This window comes from Polyodon spathula, chromosome 4, assembly GCF_017654505.1.
Source record: "Polyodon spathula isolate WHYD16114869_AA chromosome 4, ASM1765450v1, whole genome shotgun sequence".
NCBI lineage: Eukaryota > Metazoa > Chordata > Actinopteri > Acipenseriformes > Polyodontidae > Polyodon > Polyodon spathula.
The window spans coordinates 81,369,668-81,388,647 of NC_054537.1; the positions used below are offsets into that span (position 1 = coordinate 81,369,668).

Sequence of the window (18,980 nt, forward strand, 5' to 3'; positions counted from 1 at the left end):
ACTGTACAGATGTATTGTTGCTAGTGACAGGGGACTTTCTGTTAGGCCTGCCATCTCTGCCAGCTGCTCAAGGTGTCTTCTGAGCACTGTAACGTCAAAGTGCATTCTTTGGCTGGATCAGAAGACGCTAACCTGATACAACTTGGAACACAGTACACAGTCATTTGCTGTGATGCATTTGCCATATTTACCATGGTTAACAATTGTTTATACAATTTCACCACCTGTGATTTAGCTAGCTTATGTGTGCTTTAACATAAATCCACTATGCTTTCCTTTTTTTACACCACTTTGTGGGACCTGTGGCATTTTAAGAATTGTGTGATGCTAGTTATCAATTTGAGGCCAGTTCTCTTCTATTATACATATATTGGTAAATAAGTTAAAAAATAATAATCAAATAATTTATTGTAGCAAATGGTGCATATCAAGTTCATTACAAAGCACATGGATATAGTCTTTGCAGCTGTTCTTAGTGGGACTGCCCCTTACAAATTCAATAGTTTTTTTTTTTTTACTATATATAGTAAAAGGCACACACAAAGTAATTGAACTCCTATTCCTCTCTTTAGTGAACACATTGCAGTTTATCCCAACAAAGTTGATATTGCTATGAAAAACACTATGTATGCCTTATCTTGCCTTCTGCAGTTTATGAGCAACTGAGGCCATCTACTGGCCCTTGGGTGGTATAGCAACAGGTTAGAATTGGCAAGACTCCAGCCTTGAAGGCCATGTTTTGATTAAACTAGGTCATAAAAAATAGTTTAATTTTAATAATACATAGCATGATGTGTATTGAGAAAAACAGACCGGGTGTTATGAGGCCTCGACGGTGGCCATGAATGTGTTTAACTGCATTAAGATCAGATTTTATGTGCAATTCATCTTTTTGGCTGACTGAGTTCTTCAACCTGTTGCTTGTTGCCTATTGCTGTTGCTTACAGAGCATCTATGATTTGAACCCCACTTTCTTTATACATGTATATATGTTTACATTTTACACATTATAAAAAATAAATATGCCTGGAAGTGAAATGCATCTTTTGCTTATATTGCAGATTTCATTAGAATCTACAGTTTTTTGTGGCCTTGCTATATATAGTATGCAATATAAAGGAGTATAATTTGGAATATATCCTCCACTCATGTAATGATATGCTACTAATTTTCCCACACTAGTTCTTGGTGTGTAGTGTATATAGCCATAGTTCAAGTTCAAATGATGCTACTTTTTTTCTTCTTTTAATCAAAGTGGCCTCTTTATTTGTATCATTCTGTCAACCTCTTATATTCACTTTTGAAAACACTCTGTAGGTACAATACTATAGTGGTTTATCTTCTGTAGCATGGACTTCAATGAGTTGAATCACTTTTTTACAGCAGAGTGAATGCTGTTGCTACTTCCTGTCCTGTGCTCTTTATTGTGATGCAGCCATGTCTCATGGATTAAAACAAGACCTCAGAGATGTATGATTTTGGCCAGGTATATGCATGGTTTTTAAAATGGTTTGGAAATACCGTGCTCCTAATATTTAATATTTGCTAACTTGATCATTGCTGTGCCTTGTTGACAGTGAATTGTAAAAGTAATTTCTTGTTCTATATAAGGGTCCTTCACTAATCCAGTGTTTTCCATATGTCAGGGTTTTTAGATGTGTAGGTCAGATAGACAAATACAGAGGGAGTGCTCTGCTTATACAGACACTGCACTGTTTAGTTTAGTTTTGCTGTTTACCCGACTGGTTTAAGAAACCGGATTCCCAGGTTTATAGCATTAAATTCCCTTTACCAGGACAAGTTGAAAACCCCTTGCTGTCATTTCAAGCAGCATGTACAGTGCCTATAGAAAGTTTACACCCTCTTGAACTTTTTTCACATTTTATTGTGTCAGTGCCTCAGAGTTTCATGCATTTAAACGAGGATTTTTTTCCCACGTACCTACACACCATACTCCACACTGTTAAGGGGAAAAAAAGTTTTTATTGAGGAAAAAAATTACATATTAAAAATACAAAACTGAAAGATCATAATTGGATAAGTCTCCACCTCCCTGAATTAATATTTGATGGAAGCACCTTTGACAGCAATTACAGCTGTGAGTTTGTTGGGAGATTTGGCAGTATTTGAACATTTTTCTTTAGAAAACTGTTCAAGCTCTGTCAAGTTCCTTGGGGACCATTGATGGACAGCAATCTTCAAGTCATGCCACAAATTTTCGATTGGATTTAGGTTGGAGCTCTAACTGGGCCACTCAAGGACATTCACCTTTCTGTTCCTTAGCCAATTCAGTGTAGCTTTGGCTGTATGCTTTGAGTTGTTGTCATGCTGAAAGGTGAACTTCCGTCCCAGTTTCAGCTTTCTTGCAGAAGCCAGCAGGTTTTCCTCAAGGACTTCTCTGTACTTTGCTCCATTCATTTTCCCTTCTATCCTAACAAGTGCCCCAGTCCCTGCCAATGAGAAACATCCCCATAACATGATGCTGCCACCACCATGCTTCACAGTATGGATGCAGTTCTTTGGGTGATGCACTGTGTTGGGTTTGCACTAGACATAATGCTTTGCATTTAGGCCAAAAAGTTCCATTTTAGTTTCATCACACCACAAAATTTTTTGCCACATGGCTACAGAATCTCCTGAGTGTTTTTTTTTTGCATACTTTAAACAGGATTCAAGGTAGGCTTTCATGAGTAATGGCTTCCTTCTTGCCACCCTACCATACAGGCTAGATTTGTGGAGTACTTGGGATATTGTTGTCACTTGCACAATTTCACCAGTCTTGGTCTTAAAAGCCTGTAGCTCTTGCAAAGTTGCCATTGGCCTCTTGGTAGCCTCTCTGATCAGTCTCCTTCTTGCTCGGTCATCCAGTTTTAAGGGACGGCCTGATCTAGGCAGGGTCTTGGTGGTGTTATACACCTTCCACTTCTTAATAATTGTCTTGACTGTGCTCCAAGGGATATTCAAGGCCTTTGATATTTTTTTATACTCATCCCCTGATCTGTGCCTTTCAACAACTTTGTCCCAGAGTTCTTTTGAAAGTGTCTTGGAGCTCATGGTTCAGTCTTTGCTTTGAAATTCACTACCCAGCAGAGGGAACTTACAGGAACTGCTCAATTTATCCTGAAATCAGGTGAATCACTACAATTTAACACAGGTGGAGGCCACTTAACTTGGTGTGTGATTTTGAAGCCGATTGGTTACACCTGAGTTAATTTAGGATTGCTATTACAAGGGGGTGAACACTTAACCAACCAAGCTATTTCAGTTTTTATTTTGTAATTAATTTTCTACAAATTCCTAGAATATTTTTTTCACTTGGAAGTTGTGGTGTAGAATATGCAAATAAATTATATATATATATATATATATATATATATATATATATATATATATATATATATATGCATTTTAATTCCAGGCTATAAGGCAACAAAAGGTGAACATTTTGAAAGGGGGTGTAGACTTTCTATAGCACTGTACATTAAAATCTGTCTAATCCAGCTCCTCTACAAACCGGCATTCTATAGAATTCATTGTCGGTTTTGGGTCCTGTCTATTCTGGAATCTGACATGACATGATGAGTCTTGTCTGCCGAAATCAAATGTAAATCTGACTGTGCAGTTTGACACCAAGTCATGTGATTTTTGTTTTCTGAGTTTATACTCAAGCATGTTGTATAAATACACACATGTCCTGCAGGTAAGGTACATCTGTAGTAAAATCCTTTTTACAGTATGGAAAAAGTAAAATTAAAATTGATACAATCCGTGAATGTATTGTAATAGAGTTTTTAAAGTGTTCAAATAGTTTATCAACTGTGCACGTTTTAATTTTTTTAGGTCCAGTGTATAGAAGATAATGCCTGATCTAGTGTGTGATATGAGAAGTGAACGCCCCCCCTAGGGGAGGGATGCTTGGATGGGCATTAAATTGGGCAGGTTTTTTTTTATAATCTCTGGTGAGCAATTTTTGTTCTGCCAGACTTCTAAAGTTCTGTGTTTCTTGTTGCTACGGAGATGCTTACTGTACTGAGAGGATTACTGTACTTTTCAGTTTGATTGTGCATCATCAAGTAAAGAACTAAACGTGGTTGCTATATACTAATTTTGCAATTATAAAAAATCTTCAATGTTCTGTGGTGTGGCTTCTAAGTGATCTAAGGGTCCTGTACATCTAGCTTCTAAAATGTTTACTGTGAGGCCACTCTGGGTTCTCTTTTACAGTTCCAGCTGACTGACTTTATGTAAATTTCACCGAAACTGAAATTACATTCTCATGGTCACCAACACATTTGGCATGCACTGTTTCTGTAACCAAATCGTAATCCATAAACGTTGTTTACTCGTCGGTAGTGGCTTGCATCACAGGTCAAAGTGAAGGGGGCATGCATTTTGCTCTTGAGCTTCCTCAGGAGTTTCTATAAAATTAAAAATATGAAGGCATCATCCCAAACGGTTTATGAGATATGAGCCATTGCAGAAGCTATCGAGAGTATTGTATTCAGAAAGTTGCATTTATCTACAGGTCTGTTTGTGTTGAAACTTTCTAAGGACAATTTTTCTCACAAATAATTGAATATATCATAATCTTGGCGTAAATGAAGACAGCCTTCCATCTAACTAATCTAATTTTTAATTTTATTTTCTCCTATATAGAAAAATTAATTACATAAACACCAAACTGTAAGTTGCGCTTCATAGCTAAATGATAACTTATGGTGGGTGTTGTTTGTACCAGTTTCCTACTGTACTGTATATCAGAGCTATGTTGTACTGCAGGATTCCACTGTGCTTTTATTGGGAGGGGTTCGAGTTATGAGAACACTGTGAGAATATTACATCCCAAGCCATGCTGGACTCAGCACATTGGCTGTCAGTTGCTTTTCATTGTTAACTCAAATTGATTTGAATAGAGTAGTCTGCTGTGACTGACTACAGAGACTTTCAGCCAAACAGCATTAGTCAGCAATTGCTTTACTAACAGAGGGCACAGCCTGTATGCTTTGGAATAAAGCCTTTGTGTGTCTTGGTCTGAGACAGAACTAATTTACAGCACAGAAATTGAGCCAAGCTCAGTCCTTGGTTAAGCATGCTGGTTTACTGCATTGATTCTTTGTCCACTCTGCCAGTATCTCTCCCAGCTGAAAGCCCTATGAATACAGCACTACCCTTTGACCCAGCTGACATTAGTTCAGAGCTCTAGTCTGGTGTTGACTGGCCAGCTCTAATTCTCATTTTAGCAGCAATGGAAAACTAACCAATAAAAAATCTATGCCAGGTACAATAATAAATATGTTCCCAGTTGAGTTATGGTATGCCCAGTATGGCATGGTAGGCAGGAAACATCTTACAGGATATAACTACAAGAAAATAAATCAAAAGCTTAGAAAAAAAATTATAATCATTTTGGTCTGGTGCATTTATCAGCCATAAGGGATGTACCACCAGGCTTTCAATGTTATTAGCATTCATTGCATGAGGCAAGCTCACATACTTAGCCATGCACCTGCGTGCAATAAAGGTACCTTAGCAGTTTAAATATATATTTGTTGTAACAAAACACAAATTTAAGCTATGTTAGATTTTTGGGTTTAATAGCGTAATGCTGCCACCACCTTAAGTATACAGGAAAGTTTTATAGAAGAACTAAAGGGGTGTGAGACATGGCTGGCACAATGGGAGTGATGACAAGAAGCCAAGCGTTAGTTTAAGTGCAATGTCTGTTTCACTATTCCACGCAGCTTTTAGAAGTAAACTGCCATGCTGCTGACAACTGTTTATTGTATAAGAAACCATGTTTAAAGGGGGACTGTAAACAATAATTCTGGTCAGGGTAAATACAAATAACCGGAATGACTTTACAAAATGTAAATAATCCTACTGCTGCCACCAGTTTAACAAAACCTGAAATTAGACTATATTAGTTTTTCTGGATTTGATAGCATAAGGGTGTGTGAAAGTACGGTTTTGCAGGGGTGACATCAGACCAGAAACAGACTCAAAACAGTGAATGGCGGGGCAAACTGAAACGCTACTTGCACTCAGTGTTTTATTAAATAATGAACAAATGTTTTAAATAAAACACTACAAACAAAAAGGCACGTTGGCCAAACAAATAGCAAACAAGTATCATGCTGGTGTATAAACCAACACGCTTCGCAATTGTTCTATTCCTTATTCCACAGAGTTAGTCTCTCCTTTAACACACTCTGCTGAGAGTGCAGACAGCTACATGCTTTTAAATTCTGGCCGAGGGGTTAAGTGGCAATTAATTAATTATTTTATTAGTCCCTCCATAGGCCATAGTCTGCATGAGATTAATAAGGATGCATGACTTTGTCTGCTAGTTAAATAATCAGTAGTTGATCAGTCATGCATCCTCAATCAAAAATACAAAATACCAAAACAATAACCTGGCGGACGGCGTCTCGCTTGTCCAGCCAAACAATACATCATAACAACAAAATAAACAAAGTAGTGTGAGGCATGGCTGGAATATTGAGATTAACAACTGGACACTTTTCTTACTGGGAGCGGCAGCATAAATTGCATTACCAGGCAAAAATAAGGTCTGGAAAACGAAATTGTGCTGTGTTAATTCTTCTGAAACTGAGCTAAGGACATTCTGCAACTCATGTTGTGTGAACATGTCTGTGGGTGTGAAATTGCTTAAAGGATGGTTTCCTGCCAGATTTGTTTTGGCTTGCACGCAGTATGTCTCATGTAGCAAGCTAGCGTTTCTGCTTTAGTTAAGCCTCAAAATACAATACATTAAACCTTCAATTTATCTAGTTTGTTTTATATATCAGAATACTACATTAAAAGTTTTAAATGTACCTATAAATAAAAAAGCACAATATAAATCTTAATTATCTTATAAAAAAAGTAGTTATTAGCTTCCTGAGGAGTTTCTATAAAATTGAAAATATGAAGGCATCATCCCAAACGGTTTATGAGATACGAGCCATTGCAGAAGCTATTGACAGTATCATATTGAGAAAGTTGCATTTATCTACAGGTCTGTTTGTGTTGAAACTTTCTAAGGACCATTTTTTCTCACAAATAACTGCATATAGCATAATCTTAGCGTAAATGAAGACAGCTGTCCATCTAACTAATCCATTTTTTTTAAAAGTCTGAGATCTTTGCTCCAAACAAACACCAAATTTTAAGCTGCACTTTATAGCTTTATGGTGGGTGTTGTTTCTACCAGTCTCCTACTGTATATCAGAGCTATGCTGCACAGCAGGATTCCACTGTGCTTTTGTTGGGAGTGGTTCGAGATGTTGATTTCTTCTGTCTTTCAAACAGAACACTGTGAGAATATCACATCCCATGCCACCCTGGCTGTGTGGTGTTGAAATCACATTGTGTCATACAGTAAGTATTATATTTATTAAATAGTATTATTATTAAATTAGTATATATGCACTGTATACATAAATGTAGGCATTAACTATTATAACTAAAAAAACAATCATTCAAAAAAAGTTACCAAGCTATCAAGTAGGCTAACTAAGTACCTGTACTGTTTGTTTTCAAACAAGTTATACCAAAAAGTTGGCTGGCTGGCTTGTTGACAGTACGTGACATGCATACAGTGTGTAAATGACCACCGTCCTATAACGTCCACTAAAGAGGATCCCCTTGGGTGGATGTCTGTGACAAAGTTTCACTGTACGCAGTTATTTTGGCTAATTGGGCAGCGAGTTCTACATTATATAACATAAGGGAAACCCACAAACGCCTCCACCCCTTCCTTTCTTATTCATTCTATAGTGTTTGTACGCAGGAAGAGGCGCTGCCTTATCGGAAAGTACTTTGCCCGGTCGGACAGACTGTGCAGTGTGCAGCAGGACTGCTGTGTATTTTTTGAGTGAGCCAGTGAGGAGCTAGGATAGTTTACGAGTACTGTTGATTCACAGGCGCAAGGAAGAGGGGCAAAGGGGGAAATAATAGAGCACGCGAGCAGCCATACAGTTTCACAGAACCCGTCACACACACACACACAGGTAAGGCTAAATAAAATGTCTGACTGGTAAAGGTAATCGCTGGAGATATGCTGACTTGCCATTAATCGACGTGAACTGAGATACTTTAAAAACAGAAGAGGACGACTTGTTAGGGAAAACTCATATATTTGCTGTCATGAACACACTTTTAGTTATATATATATATATATATATATATATATATATATATATATATATATATATATATATATATATATGAGAAGCATGGTTCGTTTAAAATAAATTGCATTAGCGTTTTTATGTTTCATTGAAAGGAAGAGGTAACACTAGGGCAAATTCAAAAAGTTATAATGTTTTTTTTGTCAGGTTTATTTTAAATATGCAGCTATCAAAATAGATTGTTTTTTTTTATAATTGTATTATAACTATAGGACAACAAACATCGCTAGTTTATTAATCTGTAAAAATCGTTTGGCCTAGTTAAGGGGCCAGAAACAAGATAAGTGTTTCAATCGATACGTCTCTCGACCAAGCATGGCTACCCGCGTTTTAGTTTAAAATCCATATTGGTGCTTATGAGTGAAAATGCATTTTGTTTGGACTTTTAAAAATTCAATTTTAAATTTCCAGCAACGTTGGTTACGCTAAAATCAAGGTTGCATGTGTGTTTAATGCAATACAGTGTTTAAGGCTACAGTATATGGGATGGTGATCGCTGAGTGTTGTTACACAAACATTGTTTCCATATGTGGTTATAAAATAAATTAGACGTATCCACAAGCTTTGGTAATCTTTGTGCAAAACCGGGGCTGATTAGGAATCTAACGTTCTATCACTTATTCCATGCATTTTTTAATTTTTATTTTCAATCCTGTAAAACTGAATAAATACACGAGGCGTCATTCCTCTGCTGGAAATTAGGGAATCCGATGCACTGAACGCCAAGGGAAATGCGTATTAACTGCCTTGTAGTAAAACAGTTCGCCTACTTGGTGGGGTAAGATGTTGGGTATTTTTTTTTTTTTTGCAATTTAGAAGAGGTACTATATATACATTTATAATGTCATTTAATCAAATTTCCAGAGGGGGCAGATTGTGTCTAACTTTAAGAGCTTATAAAATGTTCTGCCGTGAGTTGATAACAGTAGGCACTTTAACATTTTGAAAAAAAGGCAGCAACTAGGACGTGAAATGGTATTATTATGTAGTGTAATATTATATAATTATTTTTGTAGTGTTTTTTTTTTTTTTTACCTGTGTAACATTTAGACTCTAAAATGAATGTTTAGTTAACTGTTTTCTGAATAATAAAAGGCTCATATTTTCCAGATTCTTTCAACATCCCTAAAAAACAACCTGTCGCTTGTAATGTGTGTTTGCATCATGGTGGTTTGTTTCCTGCTGCATGTGCAGATTAGTGCCTGTTTCCTTGCTGGCCTGAGGTCTGTGAGACCAGCTGTCACCTTGGGCTGTGGTTAAGAAGTTTCCTGTTCAGAACAGTAATTGTGTAAAATATAGCTGTAGCATTAGGAAGTCTTGATTCTTGCATCTCTGTTTGATTTTAAAGTCAAATAAGTACACTGAAGTGCAAAGCTTTTAAAAACATTAATTCGCAGGTAAGGTTACCACAGCAGCTAAGGAGCTCTTAAATGATCATTGTAATAAAGCTTTGTAGCATTTTGTTCCTACTTTTAAGATGAAGTAATAAATACTTAAGTCCTTAAGTTTTAAAACCACACTATTGAAAATTCCATGGTTTAGATCATTAAAAAAGACAGAATGTTGGGTGAATTTCACTGAAACATTTTCCCCCTGAGAGAAAAAAAAACCTTTTAATTTGTGTGTCACTGTTCAAAGCCTCTGCCTCCTTCCCTTGGACTGTATCTGCATTGATGTCGACGCACACCACACTGTGCAGTGAGGCGGGCATTCGGCAGCACTGTCTACTGTCTATATTCATTGTGGTGGTATTTTGTTAGTTATGCAGTGGTTTGGTTACTTAAAAAAAAAAAAACTCTGATTTAAGTGTTCATAAAATACCACAACAGGTATACACAATATTACAAATAAAACAAATCTTCAATAGTGTTTCTGTAGGGTGCACAAGACACCGCAATAGCACCTGGTAGAATACCACAGTGGATACCCTTTCATTTGTGTGTATGTGTATTACTGTGTGCATATTAGTCAACTCTCATGAATACTAATTTCAAGGGACCAGCAAAAAATGAGTTCTCAGTATCAAGAAACTGAGTCAAATGCATAATGTCAATTTTTGTTATTATTTGTTTAGAAGTTGCCTTTATCCAAGGAGACTTACAGAGACTAGGGTGTGTGAACTACGCATCAGCTGCAGAGTCACCTACAACAACGTCTCACCCAAAAGTAGGTTAGTTTAGGGGATGCAAAGGAGGTTAAGGCTGACTTGCTCAGGGCTCACAAGTGAGGTGGCTGAGCTGACTGGTTACAAGCCCATTTCTTTAACCACTGGGCCACACAGCCTCCAAAGACCTGAAGTTGTTGGGAGGCCAGGATTTCGGGAATATATATAGATGCACGTTGTCAAGTGAGCAGTAGGATTTGAACCAGTACTGTAGTTTCTGTGCAGCAGTTTAGTTAGTAGAGTGCCGTAGGGGATGGTTGATCCCATTTCAACCACTGTGACACGTGGTGTCACAGCCCTCCAAGCGTCAGACCAGGAGAGGTGTTTGTCAAAACATTTTGGGAACAACAGCAGTAGGTTAGTTTAGGGGTGTGTTCATCCAAGCAGATCAGGTTCAGGAGCAGGACGTCTCTTTTAAGGCTAGTGCTCACTCCGATGTTGGACACTATTTTTTCAGTTGTGTTTATTTTTAGTTGTGTTTTCTTTATTAAATGTGACACTAGGGCCAGCATTGCTGGTATCCTAGTGTCAGTATGTGTGTGTGTTTATTAAATCGGAATGCCTGTGCGAATGCCTGCTGTGTCCACCACGTGTCAACACCCAGTGCTTTGCATCTGATGCCTTATTATTCAGTGACGACCCACACAGGTAACAGCACCCAGTTGCAAACGTTTTTTACTCTACTTTTCGGAAATGGCAGTGATGTGTGAGCACAATGACAATTCAAAATGCTTTAGAGGATTAGCAGTCCCAAAACAGCCCTAAAATACAGTACAGCACTTCGGACCACTCTTGTGAGCACAATGACCAATTCAAAATGCTGTAGAGGAGTGAGCCATCTACAATAACAGACCTAAAATACAGTACAGCACCAAACAACCTTGAATCCTGAGTAATACTCATGGTAACAATATCCTTTACACTCAGCTGTTCAAACTACTAGAGCAATATGTTTTATTCAAATGTTTCTTCCCTGGGAGAGCTCCAAAATAATGTGCTCAAATTTAATTGAAGTGAATTGGTATTATAAGAGGTAATTTACAACACATGATTGCTAAATTTGGCAGTGACCATCTACAAAATTCGTAGTATCAGGAAATGAGAATTGACCGTATATCTCTGTGTGTGTGTGTGTGTGTGTGTGTGTGTATAGGATAATAAGGGCATGATCAGAAGACTACCCTGGCAGGAGAATGCTAGCTGACAGCCTTACGTGTATACCTGTGTGTGTTTTGTGTGTGTGTGTGTGTACAACCAATGCTAAGAAATGGGAGACAGAACTTCAGACCTTAAGGATCAGCAGTGCTTGCCTATGACTAACGTAGAACAGTCGAAATTATAAATATATAAATAAATAAAATGTGTGTGTGTATATGTTTCAGTTTTTATTTTTCCTTTAACCCAGCAGCTATGGCCCGTGGGCACCAGAAGATTCAGTCCCAGCAGAAAAATGCAAAGAAGCAAGCCGAGCAGAAGAAAAAACAAGGGCATGATCAGAAGACTGCTGCCAAAGCGGCCTTAGTGTACACCTGCAGTGTCTGTATGGTAAGGGGGGCTGAAGACCAAGCATTCCTCTGGGCAAATCCTCCAGCCTAGGATAGGATCCTCTTAGAAGGAAGCTGTTACAGCACAATGATGTAAATATTTCCCTGTGGTAACAGTGAGGCCAAAAGGCAGATTGCTCTTAAAGAAAAGTGAACTGTTTTGGAATAACTCTGTGTCACACATTCCCCCCCCCCACAATTTGTGTGCATGAAAATAAGTGTTTTGAACCCCAGAGAAGAAAGCTAAGCTGAGTTGTGAAAAGTTGCCTTAAACATGTGCTGTGTTCATTTTAAGAATAAATAAAATAAAAATGCTCACGGTGGTAAAACCAGAACAAGTATAGCATCCTGCTTCCTCGTATATATCTCATGGCTGTAGTTATCAGCTGTCAGTTCCATGTGCCTGTATCTGTGTGTATGCGTGTGCATGTTTCTGTGTGCGTCTCTGCGTGTGCATGTTTCTGTGTGCGTCTCTGTCTGTGTGTGCATGTTCCTCTGTCTGTGCCCGTGTGCGAGTGCCTGTGTGTCTGTTAAATAGTAGGCTTTGGTGATGCAGCTGTGGTTTTCCATGACTGTGAGATGGCAAAGCAGGAGCTTGTCTTGAACATGCTAAAGCATTGCAGAATACAGTGTTGGTTTTAGATGAAACCTTTAGCAACATTTGTGGCTGGTAAACTTTAACAGAATGGCTGAACATCGTAGTAAACAAAACATAACTGTGTACACGTTTAAACGTGATAGCCTTGTTGATACTTCATGTGTTTAGCTGTGGTAGTTACAGGGTTACAAAGCTGTCCAAAAAACACAACATTTTTACTGTAGGGTAGTTTACAGGAGTTGGTTGAAAAACTGGACCAGAAGGACAGTATATCTGAAGTGTGATAGCTTTAACCTCAGGTTCCCAGGTAAGTATTGGTATGTAATTCTGTAAAAGATATATTAGTCCGGACAACATGCTTCATCTTGTACCTTCGGCTAATGTTTTTTGTCTCCTTGCAGACGCAGATGCCTGACCCAAAGACGTTCAAGCAGCACTTTGAGAGCAAGCATCCCAAATCCCCGTTGCCTCCAGAACTAGCTGATGTGCAAGCATAAGATGCATTTTCAGGTATTTAAGAAATATGTTAAACATTGGCTTAACCCTTTCAGGACCAAGCATTTTTCAGCAGGATGCACCCCCAGGACCAGGCACGTTTTGGCTGTAGTTGACTCTTCCTATAAAAACCCATTAAAAATCAATTTTTTACAGTAGCATCTTGCAAATGGTGTCCTATTTTCAGAATGCTCTGGGGAACATTATAAAGTACTTCAGAAACCATACAAACTTTTGTGCTTTTTTTTTTTTTTATTATTTTTTTTAAGTTAAGTAATTTTTATTATGTATTCTGCTTAGAGATACATGTATAAATACTATTCTATAACATGAGGGACCTTGCAATACTTCATGAAAGTTTTGTTGAAAAATATTGATGTTTGGCAAATTTACAAGACATTGTTTCACCTGAGTGATTGCAATGACGTAATACAGGTTTATTCTCAGGGTCTTTATAAACAATAATGGACACTGCTCTCGATTTATTTTCTCAAAATAAATATTTATAAATAAAAAGTTTCTCATTTCATTATCAGCAGTAAGGAAAAAAAACATATATGATACATTTAGTTCATGAAATAGTATATGCTTATATCCACTTGTTTCTTGATTTCTAAATGTTGTAAAAACATATATATTAAAACACATGAGACGGAACAAATGTTCTAATATAATTGTAAATACATCATTTACAGTGTTTCCCCTTTTTTATTCGCTCTAAACAAGTTCCTGTGATGTTTTGTTTCTGCTTTTGTCTCTGCTGTAAACTGTCTCCCCCCTTTAGACACTAAATGCCCCTCTCATTGACATCACATGATAAACAAAAGCTATCAGGAAGTGAAAATCAGCCCCTCCCCTACCTGTTGATGTGTGTTTCAAGCCTCTACTGTAAAGTACTGTGGCCCTGCAAGTCATCAAAATGAAGAGCTTTATTTTATCGTGTTTACACGATCGCTGTCCTAGAAGTCCACTTCAGTATGACTGTGTAACACAATCTCGGTCATTAAAGGGTTAAAGTGTTACTGAACAGGCTGTAGGGTTTAAAACACAACACATTACTTCCCAAAGTTTCCTGCTTTGTTTGTACATATTCCTGGAATATCTTTTTCAGCATAATTGCTTTTTGTTTTTTAATAAATATTTTTATGAACATAGCCCTGGTCACAAGTCAGTTTTGACTGTTTTCTTTTGTTTCACATCAGTTATGCTTTGGGTCTTCCTGTCAAAATTTCTTCTGAATTTATTACATCGGCTGATAAAATCCAACTTGTTCAAACAGAAACATTTCATTGGTACCCGACTCCCAAATCCAGCATTTAGATAGGTTCATCTTCACCTGCTCGCTTAGAGTTATGTTTGACTATAGCAGGGGTCGCGAACCATCATCCTGGAGAGCCACAATCCAATTTCTAAAGAATACAAGCTGTTGATCAATTTAGCAAGTTAATGTGTTCAATTGAACCAGGAGTGGTCGTCTGTGGTCCATGAGAGCTCCAGGATGTTAAGGATTTTGTTCCAGATTATCTCTAAATTACTTAATTGAACAAATGACTACTTAAATTGAAAATATGTCTGCTTAACTAGTCAAATTGTTCCAAGTCTTTAGAAATTGATGATTTAAGGGTTACCTGTAAAACCTGCTGGATTGTGGCTCTCCGGGACCAGGGTTGGCCACCCCAAGACAAGAGTTGGCTACCCCAAAATCTTTTATTGAAGAACAAAACACAAGCAAAGAACCATGAAAAGGGGGACCGGTGATAACACTATCTAGTGCTCATAAGAGGTAAGATAATGGGTTGTAAAACCTCTCCTTTAAATGGACAATAACTAAGGTAAACCATGTCGTTAAATATATATTTGCAATTTGTGTAACATTCTAACCACATTTTGTTGATTTACTGTTTTTTTTTATTTTTATTTTCATTATGACCCCAATCACCAGTATCATGCTGGAGCATGAAAAGTGAACATATAATCTGGAAAATGGAATAAGGTACTTGTGAAAATGTTTTTCTGCCTTTTACCTGTCTCAGTAACAATTCAGTGGATACAATTTGATATATAATCCCAACATGGACACTTGGTTTATAATTATAATAAGTGGTAGTATTGTTATGACTTTAATGTGCTGGTAAGTTATACATACGTTTCTGTACTATTGATCTGCAAAAGCGCTGCAGCACAGGACTGCATTATGAAGCCCATTGCTGCATGGGGGTGTATAAAGAGAGCTATGCAGCAATGTGGGAGTGTCCCTGCCATCATCTTTGGGTTATAGCTAGCTGGATAACAGGAGCTTAATCAATAGCTGCTGATATAGGGAAACTTGCAGCATTACCTTTCTGATGCAAGGCATACTTTAGATTGTAAAGATGCTAGTGGGAACTGCATTTTTCCTGTTCTAAGAAATCTCCCCAGCAGTGGGCACCTGTCATTTAAATTGTTAGCAAGCCCTCTGACGCGTGTAAACTGTACTGTACTGTCTTCCATTGTGAAGTGATTATTACAGAGCCAGCTAGAGCAGCATTGTTATAGATGTAGAATACTTGGTAGGAAGTAGTTAAATGGGAAGGTAAATACATAAATAATGCTTGTTCATATGCTTTTTATGAAAAATAAGCACAAGAGGGGATCTTGTTTAATCCACAATATGCAATACATTTATTATGCAATATAAATATATATTTTTCGCTAGATTCACATGCATTCACATTTACTAATACAATGCAGGATCTCTGATTTCAGAACCCCTATAATAATGTGTAGTGCTGCTGACAGTTCTCTGTTACATAGGATGACATTTTGTCTGTCACAAAGAGAGACTGTTTTACACTGTGATTATCATGGTTAAAAAAATCTTTTAAATTGACCTTGTTTTCCTTTTTCCCCAGACTAACTTCAAGCCACAAACCTACCTGTCAACAGCCCCTCAACAATAACCCTAGTCCTGCAGCTGCTTTCATGTTGAACTACTGAGTCATGTTAACAAAAGAGCTTCGGATTACTGAGAATGGCGGGGTGATTCAGTACAGCCAGTTGGCCACTTTGCAGTGCTGATGTGGAAAATGCATTTCTTTTGCATGTGTTCCTGTGAAAATACTGCGTCCTGCTGTTTTTGTATGTTACTGGAATGCCCATTTCAATGAGTTGTCACTTATAGTGGCCAGAAACCTTTGTGTTCCTTACCAAAATAAATATTGCATTTTGTAAAAATGAAAATGGCAAGGAATGCCATGCTGTGAGATCAGCAAGAAACAGTACTGTCACCATTTGGATAATACTCTAGGCTGCGCACATTGTGAAATATTTTATGTTTTCATGCCAACACACATGGTCTCTTCCCCCTTCAAAAGTAGTTCTAGAACCTTGCTCATTTGGAGCCTCCTCTGCCCAGTTTCATCACCAGGGATGAATGTTTTCCCAGAACAGCAAGGCACAGTGGCCAACTGACTGTCTATAAAGCCTATATTTATAGCCTGTAACTTGTATACCACCAGTGTATAGCAATGCTGCATAGTTTCATAAAAGCATAATTTTGCACTTGTAATTACACTTGTTCATATTATATAAAATACAATTTTAATAAAGTAATACTTTGGTACATTTTCCAGGATGTTTGTCTGGCCTGCATTATGATGTCTTAAAGGGAAAAATGGGGGAAAAATATTTGAGAAGTTGCAAATTTATTCAAATTAAAGTCTTATATAATGGGGCTGTACAGATTTGATATAGTTAACTGTGTATTGTTTGATGTTTTACATTCATGAACAAGAGGCATGTCAGTGGTTTCCATAGTAACTGTGTGCCCAGGCACTATGTTATGATAATCTCATGCTGTACCATGCCGTTTTAGTAGGAAAAGGTTAGATAGATGTACAGCACTTAATGGGCCAAAACACTTGAAAAATGATTCGACTAAAAGCTAGCCAACTGATTTTGTAATTGTTATCGCTGTATGGTTGTGTCACCCTCTTGCTGTTGAACATACTAACGTTCCTTTTTTTGTAATATATTATGAACAAATAGCAAAAATAAAAATTATACTTGTTTCCCAGCTGTTCATTCTAGTGTGCAAAATTAAACAACTCTGTCTGGCAGCCTGTTCCATTGGTCCACCACCCTTTCTGTGAAAAAGCTCTTTCTTCCCTCGATCCTGAATATGCCCTTCTTCAGCTTCCACCCATGGCCCCTGACTGTTCTCTGTGAAAAATAATTCTCAGCAGTTCCATTGTCCATTGTTAAACCCCTTGACAATTTGAAATACCACTATTAAGTCACCTCTGACTCATCCTTTCTAGGCTATATTTCTAGACTTTTTCAGTTTTCATATGACATGCCTTTTAATCCTGAAATGAATTGTGTTTTCTCCTCTACTCTTTCCAATACCTCTATGTCTCTCTTATGATCTTGGAACACACAGTGTTCTAGGCGTGGTCATACCAGTTCATTATATCATTTAAATTTCTCTAGATTTGAATGCCTTGGCTATATAACCTAACATTTGCCTTTTTTTATAGCTTCTCCGCACTGTCTAGTACACTCTAGTCCTTTTCATACGTAGCTTCCTGTAATTCGTTACTATTCGTGTTGTACTTGCCTCTAATGTTTTTTGCGCCCTAGGTGATTGTTTCTAGGTACCTTTTACTAAATATTCATTTTAATTGTCTAAAATATACACAGTGATTCCTGGTGTAGGATATCTTATCTTACTGATTTCAGCTCTCCAGTTAATCTAAAGCAATGTATGGCTAAACAATTTAGTTACAGTTCCGGCTTCATGAATCTGGTAAGTTTACATGGTAACTGCTCAGCTAAGTAGAAACTAAGCTTTATGAGACATATGTATGTATATAATAAAATAACTGGTGAAACTGTTTCTGCTGTAAATGGATTTTTGGTGCATTTCTTTACATGAAGAAAAGAGCATAAAGAAGTTAAGATTTCTTGGCTAGTCCTCTGTAGAATACAGAAAAAGCTTTATTATATCAGTATGGTGTTTGGTTTTCTTTTGTAACATTTCACTGCCCTTTGCAATAAAACTATAAGATCATTATTGCATGAAGCATGATGTTGCCAAGTTATTATTGTCAAATTAGAATGATTTGCATAAAGGGTGTGGTGCCTGGAGTCCAATGAAAAAAAAAAAATATATATATATACACACACACACAGTGGTTTGCAGAAGTATTCACCCTTCTGCAAAGTTTTCACATTTTGTTGGCACCTGAACGTACTCCACGATGCTTTCAAATTAGACTTTACATGTAGAATCTACACAAACTACTCCACATTGATAAAGTTAAAAAATGCATGTAGATTATAAATAAGTAAGATGTACAGAGAAAAACAGATTAATCTCAGTTGCATAAGTATTCAACCCCTGTGCTACAGCAGCCCTAAATCAGCTCAGCTGCAAATGATATGTTTGAAAGGTCACAAAATTAGTGAAATGGTTTCAGCCGGTGTGTACACAAAGTGGTTTAACTGGTAGATAATTTCCCTCAAGTATATAAAGACTTTCAAGCTGCAGCTCACACAGTGATTCAACAAAGCAACCATGAAGACCAAGGAGATCTCGAAACAGGTCAGGGATAAAGTGGAAGAGAGGCACAGAGCAGGAGAAGTACAAGAAAATTTCAAAAGCACTGATTATCCCTCTCAACACAGTGAAGTCCATCATTAAGAAGTGGAAGATACATCAAACTACCCAGACACTACCCAGATCAGGTCACCCTCCCAAACTGAGCAGCCGGGCAAGCAGGAAACTGGTTCAGGATGTCACTCTGACGCCAACAATGACCTTGAGAGATCTGCAAAGTTCTGTGTCTGAGATGGGAGTCAGTGTTCAGACATCAACAATAAGCCGGTCCCTGCACAAAGCTGGCCTGTATGGACGGGTGGCAAGAAAGAAGCCATTACTCAAAAAGCCTCATCTTAAAGCACGTATGGAGTTTGCAAAAAAGCATGTAGATGATACTACAGACATG

At 37.6% G+C, this 18,980-nt stretch overlaps 1 protein-coding gene across 4 annotated transcripts; it reads left to right on the forward strand.

Moving 5' to 3' along the window:
• Nucleotides 1-7,286: 7,286 nt before the first annotated feature.
• LOC121314938 (zinc finger protein 706) lies at nt 7,287-17,043 on the forward strand. Of its 4 annotated transcripts, none has more exons than XM_041248721.1 (5): nt 7,287-7,380; nt 11,765-11,901; nt 12,900-13,008; nt 14,936-14,986; nt 15,885-17,043. In XM_041248721.1, the coding sequence occupies exons 2-3, from the start codon at nt 11,767-11,769 to the stop codon at nt 12,993-12,995; spliced, it is 231 nt and encodes a 76-aa protein (XP_041104655.1). In that variant the 5' UTR covers nt 7,287-7,380; nt 11,765-11,766; the 3' UTR covers nt 12,996-13,008; nt 14,936-14,986; nt 15,885-17,043. The 4 variants fall into 4 exon arrangements, with proteins under 4 accessions (XP_041104655.1, XP_041104654.1, XP_041104652.1 ...); XM_041248720.1 differs by having other exon boundaries at nt 7,291-7,380; nt 11,762-11,901; XM_041248718.1 differs by lacking the exon at nt 7,287-7,380 and adding an exon at nt 7,785-8,012 and having other exon boundaries at nt 11,762-11,901.
• The last annotated feature ends 1,937 nt before the right edge of the window (nt 17,044-18,980 follow it).

Bases quoted from the DNA above. Each gene is read 5' to 3' on its own strand.
- LOC121314938 (XM_041248721.1), top strand. From the start codon at position 11,767: ATGGCCCGTGGGCACCAGAAGATTCAGTCCCAGCAGAAAAATGCAAAG. The intron at 11,902-12,899 runs GTAAGGGGGGCT...GTCTCCTTGCAG, and splicing joins ACACCTGCAGTGTCTGTATG to ACGCAGATGCCTGACCCAAA.